Source organism: Phragmites australis, chromosome 14 (assembly GCF_958298935.1).
Source record: "Phragmites australis chromosome 14, lpPhrAust1.1, whole genome shotgun sequence".
Taxonomy (NCBI): Eukaryota; Viridiplantae; Streptophyta; class Magnoliopsida; order Poales; family Poaceae; genus Phragmites; species Phragmites australis.
Genome location: NC_084934.1, coordinates 25,041,770 through 25,059,584, shown reverse-complemented (window position 1 = coordinate 25,059,584; position 17,815 = coordinate 25,041,770). Strand labels below are relative to the sequence as shown.

Sequence of the window (17,815 nt, the reverse complement as noted above, 5' to 3'; positions counted from 1 at the left end):
CCTCGAGCACCCTCTCCCGGAACTTGGCCTTCTCGGGTCCTCGGGGAACTCGGGTACTCGGGGACCACTATTTATGGCCCCGAGTGCCCTCTCCCGGAACTTGTATTTCTCGGGTCCTCTGGGAACTTGGGTACTCGGGGACCACTGTTCATGGCCCCGAGCACCCTCTCCCGGAACTGCCTTCTCGGGTCCTCGGGGAACTTGGGTACTCGGGGACCACTGTTCATGGCCCTGAGCACCCCTCTTGGAACTGGGTCTTCTCGGGCCTCGAGGAGGTAGTCCCCGAGGGATGGCGCCACGTGGCATTCTGCTGTCCTGGCCTCAGAACTCGGGGACCCCTGGTTTCCATGTCACCGACAAGTGTGGTCTTGACAGACAGGTCACACGATGTGTGCTGCTCGGCAGGTAGCAGGCCACACGATGGTGGCTCGACAAGCAGCATGCCATCGTCCTCTCCCCACTGCTTGAAGCTTCGAGGTACCTGGCTATCCTCCTCTCGCCACTGTATTTATCGGGTTTTGGGTTGGGCTTCGGGTTTTGGTCTTTTTACGATGAACGGGCTCAATCCATACCCATCCAAGCCCATTGTTTGGCATGTCCAAACCCAACTGAACTTAGGAATTGCAATTGAATGCGTGGATTATGTGCCTGACAAGTTTATATTCGGGTTTCATTTTTCATCCATAAGTCTCGCAAGTTAGATATCCAAAATAAATCAAGTTGTGCTTGGGTTTTTAATTTGACATGTGGGTTCCCATGATCACCCAAAATTTTATATGGCAGCACCGACCAAACCTAAGCCTAACTGGCTAACTCCCCTGAGCGCTGAGCCCCATTCGCAAGCCGTAAGCACACCCCATCGCTCTACTCTCTCTCTCTCTCTCTCTCTCTCTGCTGAAGCCGAAATGATGGAGGGCCACGACGGCGGCCTGCTCATGATGGCGATATGGGCTGGGAGAGTCAAGGCGTTCGGCTGCTCAGGAGGCTAGCGCCGCAAGGGCCTTCATGTCACAAACAAATAGAATCGAAAGCTAATCAGAAGAGCAAAGCAGATTCAGAGATGGAAATTTGGGGAAGAACAGCGACAGTTGGAACTTTCGCATGGTGTTTCTCGAGTTTTCTTACAATATGACAAACAGATGTTCACTTTCCCCACCTCCACAGGAATATACCCCAGAACGATTACAAGTTTACTGCAAGTAATCACAGAAATCAGACATGTGAGATGCTCAACATATGCATAATTGAAACAATACTCACAAGTTTACAAAAAGATTGGGAAACTCGAAGTGATTCAATCTTCGTGCTCTCAAGTAGGATTTCCCAAAGGAACCCGCTTAGAAACCATTTCAATCGGGAAAATACACTCATGGCGGTCCAACCGCGCCTTTGCCGGTTTGACCACCATAAGCGTTCAGAACCCATTTTACTCTCTGTTCTTGGGTGGTCTGACCACCCAAGGCTCGCGGTCTGACCGTTGGAGCAAAACACTGTACGATTTGCTGTTTAATCACCGTACTCGTAGTCCAACCGTGTTGCTGTCTGATCGGGCTTAGCTGCGGTCTGACCGCCAGTGCATGTGAAGGCCTGATGGTTGTCTTCTCATCCTGTCGATGAAAACCGACATAATTCTTTTCTAATTATGGAAAATTCCAGTGTATTTGATCACTGTCACCTTCTCCCTGAGTTTGCTGAATCTCGGGACGAGATTCTTTTTAGGGGAAGGGGAGGTTTGTCATATCTCAAGGCGTTAATTACATAATTAAGTATGTATAATCATCATAGCGTCTTAAAATCATGTTTTAAGTATTTAAAAAAAGATTTAGAAAATATGTGAGTCTATGCGCGTTTCCACCATTTATTTTGAGTATAAATAGTTTAGAGATGGTTAGGAAGACCCTAGACCTTTATGAAGAAATTGGAAAAAGACCCTCTTCTGGCGGTCCAACTGCACCACCGTCGATCTGATCATCAGAGAAGTGCATAGCCATTTTGGCCTCTGTACCAGGGCAGTATGACCACCCGAGCCCGTGGTCTGACCGCCAGCGCGCAATGGCTTTCCACTTAAGCCATCAACTAATCTCTCTCTCACTTCCTTCTCACTCTCACTCACTCTCTTCACACGAACTAAGGGAGAGAAGGGAGATGATGACCTCGACGACCGGAGATCAATGGGAGAGGCTCCTCAAGCTCCTCAAGGACTTCCTTGAGCTCATCCCCTTCCTCCTCTTCGCCAAAGGAGTTTCTACGTGCGTTCATTCACCTCAAGCTCATACACCACTCCGGAGCCCGATCTCCAAATCAGAGCTTCCCCGGAGTGATCCTCTCTAATAGAAAGTTTCCCTACGCTAAGGTGAGACATATCCTACCATTTTCCCGTCATCCCCGAGAGCTAATTGGTCCCCATTCCATTTAGACCCGAGCTCCACCCTAGCCTAGATCCCATCCATGGAGCTTTCCAAGTTTGGCTCAGTGAATGCTGTCAAAACCACCCTAGAAGCACTCTACTAGTCTCCTAGAGCATTTTGGTACCCTTCATGGTCGAAGGCAACGCCAGAGCCTTCATCAACAACCCCACCAAGGTGCTGCTGGTAGGGCCCAACGGTCTGACCGCCATTATATATAACCACTGGAATGAGACTTAGCCAATTAGTTCCATTTCAGATTCCATAGTCAGGAGTCAGACCGCCGCTAGAGCCAGTCTGACCACCTAGGGGTCCGGTCTGACTGCTAGAGCACAAAACTTTCTGCACACTGATGGTCTGACCGCCACTTCTTCTGGTCTGACCACAAGCTACACAGTGCACTGTAGTCTTTAGTTGTCCCATTTGAGGTTTAAATCTTTTCTAACTCTATTCGTTTGCTGATCTTTAGCAGATGCTTTTGGAATATGTCGCTTTGCATACCAGTTGTGTTTAGTGCATCATAAGTATATATTTTCATCATCATTTTCTTATTCGATGCATTCTCGACTTATTTAGAGAGCGACATGTCGACGATTCAAGTGATCGAAGGTGACACCAAACTAATAGAGTTTTGTGAGTGCTGCGTAGAAAGCATCATGCAAGCGTTAGAGCAGCAAGGCAAGCATATAAGCATATTGCATCTTGTATTTTGGATTGTGTTGAGTCCAAATGATAAATTATGCTATATGTATGTTGTGCCTTTAGCAAATCTGTGTCGGTTATATAGGTAGAACCTATGTTGATGTATTATATCTACATTGAATTGTTGATGATCTGTATCCTTATAGCCAGGGTTAACAATGTTGTTGTCTAGCTTAAAAGTTTTCCCGATATGCTTAGCAATGCATAGGTCCTCGGTAGAAGTCGAGCGGTGGTTTAACCATTGTTCGCGAGCTTAGAGCTTATTTATTGTTCACAAGGATAATGATAATGTTGGGAAGTATGAGTTGTGAGGATGAGGGCGAGATATGGACAGTGCTAGGGGTAGGTCGGGAGAGGAACTCAAATACCATATACCACATGCATCGTTTAGGCACTGACCATTATTACACTTAGCTCTAGCACTTTTCGTAGTAACAACATATCTAATATGGGAAGGATGACTCGGATACCTCGTGTAGCTGTGACCCTTTAACTTGAACGTCTTAGGTGTTGTCAGTATAATAGGCTTGTGAGGGGTATCTAGTTTGCTCGAGGAATAGTTTTAGATGACACTCGCACCTAAAAGCGTATGTCCCAATCAGTCGAAGCTTACTTGGGAAAGTTTGTCATAAGTACCCCCTCTGTGTGGACCTGTGTGGTCACTCAAGCCGAATGGTCCTTATGATATGTGGGTAAAGATATACCCTCCACAGGGTGTAAGAACAATTCAAATTACCGTGCTCTCGATCATGAGCATGCTTCTGTCAATTTACATCAGTCGTAGAGTACCGATGTAGCATGATGGTATGATATGTTGGAAAATGGTTGGTAATGTCTATTGTTGAGATAGGATTGTTCTTTTACAGATATGTTCATGATGTTGATATCAAAATAGCATGGTACATGCAGTTAAGTGTAGATGCTCACACCTTTTTATCAAAAATTGATTTTGCATATGAATCTACTTAATCTTGTGACTGATTCCTTACTAACTCATTCAAATACATAATCCTTGAAGTCGGATTATTATATGTACCCATTATAGATTAAGTTTTGCTAATATCTTCGTATTCATATTGTTTTTACAAGTGCTACAAGTGAGGATAAGCTAATGTTTGGTTATTTCACGCTCGCCGATGTAGGTGATGGATAGTAGTGCAAAATACTAGATTTTAGTGTGATGTCTTAGGGCAAATGACTTCACATATCTTTTATTGTTCATAGATTTTGTTTTTCAATACGTAGTATCTCTAGGTAGTTAGGAGGTGAGATTGTTCTTTCATCCTCCTAATATTCGAGTGTTGTAAATTGTTGTAAATGATAATCTTCTAAAAACTTGTAATATAATTTCATTACTCACTTTTTATTAAGCTTTGTTGTGATAACATATGTTACGAAGACGTGTGTTTCAATTTTAAGCACAAAACACATACCGAGACTACTGAGATTGTATTCTGATTAATCATTATAGCCGTAATTATATAAATAATTAACTTAATAATTAATAAGAATTTAATTTGGACGGTTGCTCGCACCGGCATGGCTGGCTGTATTACTTTTTTCTTGCTGGTGCATAATCAGTTCATTAATTTTAAATAATAATTATCGTATATGTATTTTCTAGACGTTATCTCATTTACTCGTATTGGACACTAAAGTTTCATAGGCGCGCATAGAAAACGTCAATCAGCCACTCATCCGGTGGCACCAAATTTTGGATGGATTCGAAAAAAAAAAATCGATGGAGCGGCGGACATTCCTCAAAACCGAAGCCACCGGACATCCCATGGGAAACGCGAGAGGGTTCGCCGGTTCGGGTTAAAACCGGGCGACGCGCGGTCTGGCAGCTTCAGAGTTCAGACGCCTCGCGCAACAGCCCCCAGTCGCCCGTCTCCCGCCGCGTCCGGCTGCGGCAACTCGACCAGCGCCGGTCACCATGGTAAGCGCCCGACCTCGTCCTCTACCGTCGATTATTTGGTCTTTTTTTTTCTTTTAGAAGAGTCAACGGGGTTCTGAGAAACGCTTATTCGGTCTGGTTAGATGAATCTGCGTTGCCGTTATTTGGCTACGAGTTCTCGCAGATCCGTGCGCGGTTTGATCTTGACTCCTCTCCCGAAACGCCGATTCGGCGTATTTTCTCGCTGATCCGTCGACGACTCGACGACGCCTGATGTGAATATTGTAATGCATATATAGAAGGAAATCCAAATTCTGCCTGGTATATATATATATTTTTATGGAAGAAGATTAAAATTTTCGTCCAGAAGAATCAAGTCTACCTTTTGAAAAGGATCCACCTTTTGCAAAAGAAAAAGAAAACTGGCAGCGTATACATTTTCATTTCTCTTCTTGCAGTTTCTGGACCTGATCCTGATTCCATGAATATCCATCAAAGAAATACTGGTTAGAGTTCGAAGGTGAAGATTTTTTTAAATGAATTCTGAGTGGTTACATCTTTCTGTGGGAATGTTGCATAAAGTTCTACCTACAAGTTATGCATGAAGGTTATGTAAGTTCTATTTCTATATGCATGTAGGAGTGTTCTATGACGTTCATAGTTTCCTTCAGTTTAAATTGTTGATTCTTGTGTTATGCTTGCTGCGTTACTCCCATTCAAGGTTTAGGGGATTGGTGCTAACAGGTCAGTTATTGCTGGCTAGCAAAATGTCAGGTTTGGAATACCAGCGAGCCAGGTGTTGATTTCCCGAGTTGTGAATGATCTGTGGTAGTTCAGGATGAGTTTTTTGCATTATGTTTGCATGCAAACACTTGATTATTCACTTTTTTTTGCAGAGGACTAGTTGATTTGCTTATGTATTTTTGTGGGCTAGCCAGCCTAACAGTTAGTACCAGATCAGTTATTATTTTATTATTTTTAGGGGAAATGGAAAAAAAATATTCCCTTGAGAAAGCGGATAGGAGAAACTGCGGATCATCAAAATGAGAAACAAATCTGAGAAAGCCATCAGCAAGTTAGGGGCAAATGGGCCAACACTGGCGATACACCATAGAGGTGGTACAATTGTACCTTGATTAACTTTTTTTCCCCCTAAAATAGCTGAAAAACTGATTTATAAATTACCTGGACTAATTATACAAATAGATTGTGTTTAACATATTGGTCTATTCAGTGTTCATCGTACCATGTCAATGTTGCTATATTTCAGTACATTGATACTACATAATTTTCTTGCGTGTATTATTTCCTTGGTGCTGCACTATTCAAATATCTTGTTTCTTTGTAATTTTCTTTTCTTTTTTGCATCTCGTGGAATGATTTTTTGGTTGACTTCTAACAGACTACCTCAAGGCGTCTTGCTGATAGGAAAATAGCACGATTTGAGAAGAATATCACAAAGAGGGGTGCTGTTCCTGAGACAGTCAAGAAAGGAAATGATTATCCTGTTGGACCCATTTTGCTTGGGTTTTTCGTCTTTGTTGTTGTTGGATCATGTAAGTCCCTTTGTTTCCGATGTTTTATGGTTGACTCGCAGGTCTTCCCGGATACTCTTTAGTCTTTATTAGTCTAGTGTGTCAGTTTAGCAACCAAAAATCAGCTCTGAACATTCTGTTCCAAGTATCTTGATCATCAACACAAACGCAGTTTCTCCTCAGTTCTTACTTGTATTACAATAACATGCTTATTGTTTTGAAGAGTAGTGCTTCTATGCCTTTTCCAACTAAATTATGCAAAAGTGCTAGTGGGTATTTGTAGCATTGCTTTCTTTAAAAATGTTGTACATTTCTTGGTATATTAATTAGGCACTTTCCTGTTTTGGATTCATTTAGTACAGTTTCCTTATTAGAAAATCACAAACTGGATGTCTCATGGTTGACTCTAGATGCATTGGTGACAGTTCATGCTACTACCTATGGGCATTAGCTATTCTAATCTAATGATCTGACTTTGGTAGGATTAAGACTTTACATATAAAAACAGGGAATTAGGATTCCATTGCTGTCATTTCATATGTATATTGACATAGAACCCGAGAGAAGTCAAAAGATGATGGGGCATTATGTCACCGTAGACATTTACGAAATTGCACACTCCAATTGTATACAAATAATTCTTTTTCTTTGTAAAAATAGACTTTCGGAGAATGAAAACCTTGCAGCTATGTCAGTTTCCATGTAGCATGAGCAATTTCCATTTTTTTTATTTTCTGGTAGCATCCTTATGAACTTTTGTACGAAGTAATTGTGTCCTTTACTCTTTTCTTCATGCAGCTCTCTTTCAGATCATCAGGACAGCCACAAGTGCTGGTATATTCTGAGGAGGATGGTTGTTCGCTTATAGATTCTCTTTAATGTTCAGTAATAGGGTTGATATATGTCGTTGGTCACTTGGAAAAGAGAAGTGTACGGTGTAGCTGCAACTCTATGATGTTACCTTCTAATATTGCAATGTGGAGAATTTGTGTTATATAGAGTCCATATGAAATATAGTGCTAATCTGAGTTGTTCGGGTGGTTGGAAAAATGATTCAATAATCCATCTTTATCATTCGTGTGAGATTTGGATGGGCCTAAATTAGTGTTTAGCCTTGGTGATTTTAATCTTGTGGAGTTAACGACCTGTCCAGTGTCCTTTTGTGACCTCAATTTTGAGTTTACCCCGAACTCATGAAAACAGAGGTCAATCTGGAGGAGGCTATTTTTATTTTTGAGGGGTGGAGGAGGTTATTAGGGTGAGCTTGAAGCTGTTATAAGCTTCAGTCTTGTCAACCTAGCTATCTCCTATCTGTACGGGGATTCTATTCTACAGTTATTTGGTTCAAAAATCCAAGTTGGGAGTTCCTACTTTGTGTTGAAAGTTGAAACATTGAAATTTCGAGTCGAAAGCTCAGAAATCTTCAACGAAAACTGGTAGGGCTAAGCTTGTAATGTCTAGTTGAATGTTTTCATTGAAATACCTCAGTTTTTTTTTTGTGAAAGATGATCATCACAGTTTCAGGTAACAGGTTTTAAAAGGTGGACACTAATATTTGGAGTTGTAAACTAAGCAGCCAGAAAATCTATATAGAAAAGAAAAACACGTGAGGCGTGTGAGGCAGAGTCACTAGACGCATTTGTGGAGGGGAATCTCGAGGCGGTACAAATTTGCTCCCCAGTAATTAGGTCAACTGTTACTGCTAATCAACAAGCTGACGATAGTTTCTTGGGCGTAGGTTACTCAGTTTCAGGAGCCTGTTACGTCGCCACTGCAATGACTGCGTCTCTCAAGAGACACAGAGATAGCTATCCCATGGATGAGAAAAGTCCAATTCCACATATTCCTTCCTGCCAATCGACCTTGCAAACCCTAGTTCTTCATCTCTGTCACCAAGGGCTACAGGGATCCGCCGGATGAAGCTGAAGATGAAATGGTGAACTAGTGTGCGTGCAGGAGATACAATCTGCAGAGAGCAGATCGTTGTGGTGTGGAGACCGTTTGCCTGCCTCAGCCTGGTACATTTCTCCCTGATGATTAAATTATCCTTTTGTTTTCGAGAACGGACGATTAAACTGCCTTGATGAGACGCATTGTTCATGTGCTTCTTCCCTCTTTTCTGCCCTTCCTTCTTTTTGCATCTCCAAATTCTTGTTCAGGGTTGTAGAAAATGTCAATCAAAATTGGCTTCCTTGTCTTCAGTACTTGAGAGATATGAAACTCTGGAAGTAGTAGTCGCACTGCGTTCGATCAACATCTGCCGATTGCCATGCACCTTTAGGATGCAACTGAAATGCTGCATACGCTCATCTCTTATTCTTGATCCTTTGATCCATCATCTTACGTGAACTCCCCGGTATGCAGAATGCTCGGTCATATAGGAAGACGAGAGACGGGCGTCCCCCAGACACAGGGAACAAGTACGCCTCCGCCACTGCCTTGCTTTCATCGGCCACGCCTCTCTTCTTGGGCTACGGAAAGTGTCAAGCTCCCGTTCATAAGCATCTACGGAATCGGATTCTCTGGCTCTCTTCAATGTTTCTTATCCATTTACGCATTGCAAAATTTTCATGTATTTTTTATGCAGACCTCGCCGTAGTGTACAGCACGGCCGTGATGGCGCCGACCGACCAGAAGCTCCTGGCGTGCATCGTCGCGTCCCCCCCCCCCCCTCCCCGGCGCGGTCGCGGCCGTGGGAGCGCAATGCCTCATCGGCGACCGCCGCACCGTCCACCTCTTCATCGCCGTGCTCTGCGCCGGCGTGCTCGCCCGGAGACTCTCCGCCAGCTTCGCGGCTTTCACGGCCGGCGTCTTCGTCAACGACGTGGGGATGGGCCTGGCGCTCATGATCTTCCCAGCCTACGCCGCAGAGCTCAGCCCGTTCTCCGTGCGCGACGTGCTCACCTCGCACCCCGACGGCTTCGTGTACCTCGGCTGCATCCTCGGTTGCCTATGCTACTCCACGTGTTTCTTGAAGCTCCCACCGCGCCTCGTGGCCGCTGACCATAGCCACCGGCATGGCCATTCCAGCGTTGCTCTGCTCCGCCGTCCTCCTCATGCTGGAGTCGCCTCGGTGGCTCGTGACCAAGGACCAGGTCAGCAAGGCCCGGCGCGTGCTCTCCAGAACGTCGCCGACACTGGAGGAGGCCGAGCTCCGTTTGCTCGAGATAAAAGCAGAGCTGGGCACACCGAACGACAGCGCCGACGACCCAGTGGCAATTCCCAGGACATGCTACAGGTGGATGGAGGAGTGCGGGATATGGCGGGAGCTGCTGGCGGGTCCGACGGAGCCAGCGGCGGGTACAGTATTTTCAACTTGATGTACATAATTATCGTGATTGTACCCGTGCGTAGTCGTGTGCGTCCCGCCTTGCTCATGCCCGCGCCGTCATTGTGCCCCGCCTAGCGTTTGGTTTCTCTCAGAAGCATTTTGGTTCTATATTCTCTCTAGAAATTTTTTTTTCAGTAACAACAATTGACATACATATACAACATAAGCATCATCTCTGATCATTTTTAACAATTGTTACATACATTTGCATTTAATTGGAATTGATCAAATTCATGAAAAGTGAGGTCATACGAAGAAGCTTGAAACTTCACTATATAACTTACATCTGGAGATAATTTTACAAATTAGCCCATTAATTAAGATGAATATTGGCGATTTTTTTCTTATTTTTGGAATTCTTTTAAAGCTCTAAAAATTCATGAAATGTGCAAAAATAATCAACTTTAATGAATTTTAATTTGAATTCTATTCGGGCTTTTTAAGTGTAACCAGTTAAAATGGGTTGCTTATAGATTATACAACCTACACAAAAATTGGTAGATTTTTTGGAGCCTTTTAGAAAGTCTAAACTTATCGAGAAAAGAGATTGAAAATATGGATTTTTGAGGCAAACAGCTAAACAGAAGGGCTGAATCAGGAGAGAAACGGCGATTCTGCCCGATTGCATGGAAAGTTTGGATCTCTGTCGTTTGGATGTCGTTCCGCAAGAATAGCTTATGAATCCGGAAGCTCCGAGCAACCAAACTAGTAATATTTTTTACAAATATTTGAGTGTACATCTGTACACCCATGACCTCACGTGTGCCCACCCCTGGACGGAGCCGCTCCGTCGCACAGTCGTCACCGCTCTGGTCGCCAAGGTCTTCCAGCAGGCGTCCGGCATTGGGTCCATGCTCCTGTACGTGCAGCGCGCGTTCCGCGACGTCGACGTCTCGTCCAGCGCGCAGATGCCGCGGGTGTTGGCGGCGTTCGGGTTCGTCGTGGTGACGTCCTTCTCCATGTCGCTGGTGCTCGTGGAACTCGGCTGGCTTCTGGTGAGAGCGCCCGCCAATCCGGATGAAGATAAAAGAGAAGGTGAACCAGTGAGAGTATAAAAGCATGATTGGTTTCTTCTATACATGACGGTGATAAGATCGGACATTTACTTCGTCGTTTACTTGTGTGCGCGCTTCCAAACTTCACCAAGGATGTCTCACCGCCAAACGGTGAAATACATACTCAGGTACCTCAAACACAACTTGGAGTATGGTATTTCATATTTTGCCACTTCTCTCTTCGAGGTTCTTTAATGCGGATTTTGCTGGTTGTAGAATTCACAGGAAGAGTATCTCTAATCCATGTCATTTCTTGGAACTTCTCTTATGTGTTAGTTTTCTCGCAAACAGTCTAGCGTTGTGCAGTCTACTTCTAAAACTGAATATTTAGCTGCTACTAGCTGTTGCTCACAGATTTTGTGGATGGTTGCTACCTTGAGAGATTTTGAATTGGATTTCAAGAGTTTGTCACTTTTGTTGACAACACTAATGCTATTAGTTTAGCCAACAACCTAGTTCATTATTCAAGAATGAAACACATAGATGTGAGATTTCACTTTCTGAGAGACCACAATAAAAAAGAAGACATTGAGTTGAGCTACATTGATACTCAACACTAGCTAGCCGACATATTTATCAAACTTCTAGATGCAACCAGATTTGACTATTTAAGAGGAGAGTTTGGAGTGTGCCATCCCTATGACTTGTGTGAGGGGGAGTTGCACTTGTAAATACTCTATCTTATTTTTGAGCATTTGTATTGCATCTCATCATGTAAGATAATTATAGTAATTAAGCATTGATTTATATGTTTTTAGTATTTTCTTGTGCTAGACTTGAATTTGGATTAAGTTGAGCAGTTGTGTAGAGCAATCTTTTAATCTTAGGCTCTTCTTGACGTTTTGATATGAAACATCTCGAGGAATCTTTCACTAAGATAAAATTTGGCATTTTTATGAATTATATAGGCTATGAAATGCTATTTACTTGATCACTATGTTCGTAATTGTTTAGGCTTAGTCAATTCTTGTGTTAAGACTAGTTTGATGAATATTTTGCTCTAGTATTTTTTAGTTCAAGACAATAGATTAGGGAACATTGCACTATATTTTTTATCTTTGTTAAATGTTTAGACCATGATAGAACTTTGGGAGAACATGTGTTCCTTTGCGTCGCAAAGATACTACTTAACTTGATCTTGTGGCCATCTTGATAACTTGTGCAAATTGAATAATCATAAAAAATTAAGTCTTGTGTTAAAATGTGATCCAATACGGTTGTCTTGAAACCTCAAGGTGTTTGCCGTACCTAGTCGCGTGACACTTTGTTTGGATAAGAGGTAACTTGAGAATAAATTGAAAATGAGATAAATGTGTCTAAATGTTAATTCTTTTTAATCACTTGATCAATCTAAGTCTTGGTTTCATATGTGAGCATTTGCAAAGCCCTATATCCTAAACACTTGTTTGCCTAGTTTAAGATTGAAATTAGCTAGTTCTTAATACTTGTATTACCTCGGTATAAGTGGATGCTTATGTAGTGGTCACTTTGAACATGATTCAGCTATGTAAACTTCAATGCGCCAACTAATTCTTTAAGTTTAGCTTGTAAAGCTTTATGTCTTTGTGTCACTGTTTCTTTTTAAGCCTCTATACGATTGTGAGCTCCACATTCTACTTTTCACAGCCCTTTGACATTTATAGCTCTTGCAAATGCTTTGTGATATACTTGTAAAAACTCATTAGGATTGCATATTCATACATTGCATAGTCTTTTTGACCTTGATGTTTGCATTACCAAAGGGGGAGAAATCATGAAAGCAAGTCTCAAAGGGGAGAAATGGTGAATCAACAAAAATCTTGCATAATGAATGAAAAACTTGATAATAAAACATATGCATTCATCAAGGGGGAACATATGGAGAGTATATTTTGCATTTTTATGTTTTTATTTGCTTTTTGGCTAGTCTCCTCTTCTCTTCGAGCCTTTGCAATCTTCTTATACCAAGTGACATGTTCTTACTCTTTCTCGAGTTTTTGTCATTTGGATGAGCTTCTTGTGCGATCTTCAAACCTTCCTTTGTTCTTTGTGATATTGACAATGCACTCATCAAGAGGGATATTGAGAAACCAAGTTGAGATGTGCATTGGTTTGTCTTGTGTGATGAGTGATTGACATTGTGTAGTTTTTATTGGTTAGCATATGCATGGTTACTGCAATGTTGATTTTGTCTAACCAAAGTTGAAAAGAATTAGAGTTTATATTGTTGTCTTGGTGTAGGAAGCTTACACTCACGGGATAGTTCACCGTGAGGGTTTACACTCACCGGATAGTCCGGTGTGTGGTGGATGTGAGAACCGGAGCTTTTTAGCGCAGAGGCAGAGAAAAATTCATTCACCAGAAGGTCCGGTGTAGATGAGAGTGAGCACCGGACTAATTTTTTCTAGAGAATGGTGCTAATGTGGAAATCTGATGCGGTAGCCTCACCGGATGGTCCGGTGTGTGCACGGGTGATCACTGAAGGCTTCACCAGACAAGGATTTTCAGAGAGGTTGAAAAACTAGGTTCTAGTGATAATGTACTCACTAGATGGTCTGGTGATGGATGTGTGAACACCGGATAGTATCACTGGAGCCTTTCAATTCTGAATCAAATGTTGAGGTGTTCACGGGATTGTCTGGTGTTGGGATTTTATGATCATCAGACTAATTTTTTCAGAGAGGAATGCAAACTGGGTTCCAGTGGAGTTGTACTCACCGGATGATCTGGTGTTACACTGGTGTGAACGCGGACTATCCGATGTTCACATCTTTTGTTACGTCTGATCTTTTTCAACTTAATTCAATTTGGACTAACATGTGATGATATTATATGGTTCTGAAGATGCATGTTTGCTGGTCTTATTGTGTGCAGGTGATGGATGCAATTTGGCGGACGACGATGGGTGATCAGGGCTAAGCGGGGTGCTTTGTGTTGGACAATCAAGGAAGCCGAACGGAGTCAAGGATGATCCTAGCGGTACACGTGGAGGTCAAGCAATGCAAGAGATGAAGGTTGATGAAGGCGGCGTGTTGACAAAGTCAAGCGAAGGGGATATTGGTGCAACTGACAAGATGCCCCGAGAAATCGGGAGCGGGAGAGACTTGCTGACGATCAAGATCGTAAGATAGAGGACACATGTCATCATCGAAGCGCTTGCTTCAGGTGGAGGTAAGTGACGAATAGTTATGTTTTGAGAACCGTGCTAGGGTTTTCGCGGTTTGACCTCAAAACTGTGAGAGGAGTGAAGGTCCACGTGATATCATTACGAAGCTTGTGAGACGTAGTTAAGTTGTGAATACGTTAGGTCTGATGGATGGAGGCTACCAATCACATCCAAATGATCCGACCATTCAACAAATGTTAACAAGTAGCAACTAACGGTGAAGCATGTGCCCAAGTTTCCAAGGAAGTGACTGGTCCGGTGGATCTCCAGGTCGCACGGTCGTGGGCGTGGGTGCATCGGACAAACTAGCAGTACACCAAGAGACGCATCTTACAGCAGGATAGGACACTACCGATGGCTATCCGCAATGGAGGAAAGAGAAGCCGAGCCGCTTGTTCTCTGAGGTCCACGATCACCATTGACTAGAGGAGGGACAATATGGTCAGATCTGCATGACCATGGCTGCATCTATATATGCATCGCCTTCAACACAACACTAAGCGCTACCACACTAGACCATAACAGGTAGTAGCATTTTCTGCATGATTGCGTATAAGCAGAGAACAGAGAAGAGAAGGTGTTAACGATGGCTTCTGCCGCGCTCCCGGCGGCCGTCGAGCACAAGAAGAAGGGCAACCTAAAGTACGCCTTCACCTGCGCCATCCTCGCCTCCATGGCCTCCATCATCCTCGGCTATGGTATAACTTGTTACATCTGCCATTCTTTCCCTTCAAGAGCTTATAGATGACGTGTGTGTACTGATTAACTATGCAGACATTGGGGTGATGAGCGGAGCCGGGCTGTACATCAAGAAGGACCTGAAGATCACGGACGTGCAACTGGAGATCCTGATGGGCATCCTCAACCTCTACTCGCTCATCGGAGCCTTCGCCGCTGGGAGAACGTCTGACTGGATCGGCCGCCGCTTCACTGTCGTCTTCGCCGCCACCATCTTCTTCGCGGGCGCGTTGCTTATGGGCTTCGCCGTCAACTACGCCATGCTCATGGCGGGCCGCTTCGTGGCCGGCGTCGGAGTGGGCTACGCGGTCATGATCGCGCCCGTGTACACTGCCGAGATCGCGCCGGCAGCAGCCCGCGGCTCCCTGACGTCTTTTCCGGAGGTCTTCATCAACTTCGGCATCCTGCTCGGATACGTGTCCAACTACGCGTTCGCCCGCCTCCCGCTTTACCTTGGCTGGCGCGTCATGCTCGGCATCGGTGCGGCGCCGTCCGTCCTGCTCGTGTTCATGGTGCTCGGCATGCCCGAGTCGCCCCGGTGGCTCGTCATGAAGGGTCGCCTCGCGGAGGCCAGTGATGTACTGGAGAAGACCACTGACACGCCAGAGGAGGCGGCGCAGCGCCTTGCTGACATCAAGGCGGCCGCCGGCATCACGAACGACCACGACGGCGACGTGGTCACCGTGCCCAATAAACAGAGCAGCGAGGAGACACAGGTCTGGAAGGAGCTCATCTTATCTCCAACCCCCGCCATGCGGCGCATACTGCTCTCTGTGCTCGGCCTCCACTTCTTCCAGCAGGCTTCGGGCATCGATTCCGTCGTTCTCTACAGCCCGCGCGTGTTCAAGAGCGCGGGCATCACCGACGACAACCAGCTCCTGGGCACCACCTGCGCCGTGGGCGTCACCAAGACACTCCTCATCCTGGTGGCCACGTTCCTGCTCGACCGCGTCGGTCGGCGGCCTCTGCTGCTGAGCAGCACGGCCGGGATGGTGATCTCGCTCATCGGCCTCGGGACCGGCCTCACCGTCGTGGGCCACCACCCGGACGCCAAGATCCCGTGGGCCGTCGCCCTGTGCATCGCGTCCATCCTAGCCTACGTCTCGTTCTTCTCAATCGGCCTCGGCCCCATCGCTGGCGTGTACACCTCGGAGATCTTCCCGCTGCGGGTGCGCGCACTGGGCTTCGCGGTCGGCGTGTCGTGCAACCGCGTTACCAGCGGCGTGATCTCCATGACCTTCCTGTCCCTATCGAAGGCCATCACTATCGGCGGCAGCTTCTTTCTGTACTCCGGCATCGCCGCGCTCGCGTGGGTTTTCTTCTTCACTCACTTCCCGGAGACTCGTGGCCGGACGCTGGAGGAGATGGGCAAGCTGTTCGGCATGGCAGACACAGACATGGAAGCAGAAGCCGCCGCCGCCGCGAAAGAGAAGGTGGTGGAAATGCCCACAAGCTAGAAGGAAATCAAGAAACAGCTGTCCGTGTGTAGCGTGGTAAGACCGCAAGATTCGCTTGTCGAGTCCTCCTGTCCTGCAGGAAAGCAACGGCATTGGTGCATCCGTTCAATTTTTTTTTTCTTCTGCGCTTTGGTTTGTGCCCGTGTGTAAGCAGTAAGCGCGATGGTGAATGATTTGTCCCGATGCTGACTAGGTGTCAGCGTCGCGTGTGCTTTGCAAGCCATTGGATTGTTCTACAAGACTCGTAAGTGGTAAACGAAATGCAATCAATAGCAGTTGAAAAGGGTTTGTATTAACTTTCGTATTGTATGTTCCAAAGGTCATATCGAAATCTTTTTAGATCGATTCCCCAAAATTGCCTAGAAAATTCGGATTGTGGCGTTATTTTTTACGTTCAACACTGCTCCAAACATTTGCGCTGGACTTAAAGAGATTAACGTCAATTAACCTGGAGCTGCTATAACTAAAGAGACAAGTACTCGATAAAACACTGTGAACACGTCAGTCAGGGCCGGCTCTCGGGGAGAGCAGCAGGCCTGAAAGTTAGAGGTACCGATCCAGGTATATATGTATGTAGTATATAGCGCGCTCTCTCTCTATATATATTCAAAAGCAACTACACAAATAGAGATTATGGTTCAATTCAAGCCCCCAGAAGAACCGGACGATTCCCCTGCATGTGCTCTTCGCTCTTTTCTAAAATTGAAAGCCGCAGCAATTGTCTCGCATTCTCCACTTATTTCACCGCAATTAATAGAGGATAAGATTTCAATTTTGTATATTCTCAACCTACCCTGCTTTAATTACTTTGATCTGCAACGACTCTACTCTATAATTCGTTAATTAACCGTTGCATACAAGGTGTTACTTCTTCTCCTTTCTACTTTAGGCTTGATTCGTTCTAAAATAGATCACTAGTTCACATCTTCAGTACTTTATCAGTCACCGGAGTCCAGAGAGTGGAAATGGAGCTGTAGAGTGGGAAGGCTAGAACCACTTAGCAAGAAGGTTTCTCTAAGTTGTTTATTTTTTATTATTTGAATTATAGCCTTGCAATAATTTTTTAAAGATAATTTGATTTTCTTTATAGCTAATTTTCCAACTTTGAAATATCCTACAGTTAAGTCTCCATCTTCCGGTCGTTCTAGGTATTTTTTGTTTCTTATCTAATTCTCGTATGGTTATGTTTACTGTATTATGGTAACATGTCATCTTGAAAGCATTCGTTCTTAGTAGTCAAATGCTATAAATTTTATGTCTTAATGTATTATCCTTGGTACCGAAGAACGTTATTTTTTGGTGAACTTTTAAATGTACCAGATATTTAATTTTTAATTAAAAAATATATATTATTTTCTTTATAGAGGCCTCCAATTTTTGTTTGGACCAGAGCCACCAAGATATCGAGGCCAGGCCTAACATCAGTAGGTTGTTGAATGCAGCGGAGGTGGTGCCCTGGGGTGGGCGCTCCGAGCCGACGCCTCGAACCAGGCACAGGTGCCGCGGTGCGCCTAGCACACCGCTGCGTGTAGGCTCGTGGGCGCCTAGCA

At 44.6% G+C, this 17,815-nt stretch overlaps 2 protein-coding genes and 1 pseudogene across 4 annotated transcripts; all 3 read left to right on the top strand.

Annotated features, from left to right (window-relative positions):
- Positions 1-4,836: 4,836 nt before the first annotated feature.
- On the top strand, positions 4,837-7,533 carry LOC133891543 (uncharacterized). 3 transcript variants are annotated; one of them, XM_062332269.1, is made up of 4 exons: positions 4,837-5,046; positions 5,987-6,120; positions 6,407-6,560; positions 7,338-7,533. In XM_062332269.1, the coding sequence occupies exons 2-4, from the start codon at positions 6,091-6,093 to the stop codon at positions 7,382-7,384; spliced, it is 231 nt and encodes a 76-aa protein (XP_062188253.1). In that variant the 5' UTR covers positions 4,837-5,046; positions 5,987-6,090; the 3' UTR covers positions 7,385-7,533. The 3 variants fall into 3 exon arrangements, with proteins under 3 accessions (XP_062188253.1, XP_062188252.1, XP_062188254.1); XM_062332268.1 differs by having other exon boundaries at positions 5,901-6,120; XM_062332270.1 differs by lacking the exon at positions 5,987-6,120 and having other exon boundaries at positions 4,852-5,046.
- A 200-nt stretch (positions 7,534-7,733) lies between these two features.
- On the top strand, positions 7,734-9,859 carry LOC133890357 (probable polyol transporter 6; annotated as a pseudogene).
- Positions 9,860-14,555: 4,696 nt separating this feature from the next.
- Positions 14,556-16,561, top strand: LOC133891002 (polyol transporter 5-like). The gene is made up of 2 exons (XM_062331672.1): positions 14,556-14,768; positions 14,845-16,561. The coding sequence occupies exons 1-2, from the start codon at positions 14,657-14,659 to the stop codon at positions 16,263-16,265; spliced, it is 1,533 nt and encodes a 510-aa protein (XP_062187656.1). The 5' UTR covers positions 14,556-14,656; the 3' UTR covers positions 16,266-16,561.
- The last annotated feature ends 1,254 nt before the right edge of the window (positions 16,562-17,815 follow it).

Excerpts from the sequence above, each read along its gene's own strand:
- LOC133891543 (XM_062332269.1), top strand. The coding sequence starts at position 6,091 with ATGGGCCAACACTGGCGATACACCATAGAG. Across the intron at positions 6,121-6,406 it reads ACTGGCGATACACCATAGAG|ACTACCTCAAGGCGTCTTGC; the intron begins GTGGTACAATTG and ends GACTTCTAACAG. Across the intron at positions 6,561-7,337 it reads CTTTGTTGTTGTTGGATCAT|CTCTCTTTCAGATCATCAGG; the intron begins GTAAGTCCCTTT and ends TTCTTCATGCAG.
- LOC133891002 (XM_062331672.1), top strand. The coding sequence starts at position 14,657 with ATGGCTTCTGCCGCGCTCCCGGCGGCCGTCGAGCACAAGAAGAAGGGC. Across the intron at positions 14,769-14,844 it reads CTCCATCATCCTCGGCTATG|ACATTGGGGTGATGAGCGGA; the intron begins GTATAACTTGTT and ends TTAACTATGCAG.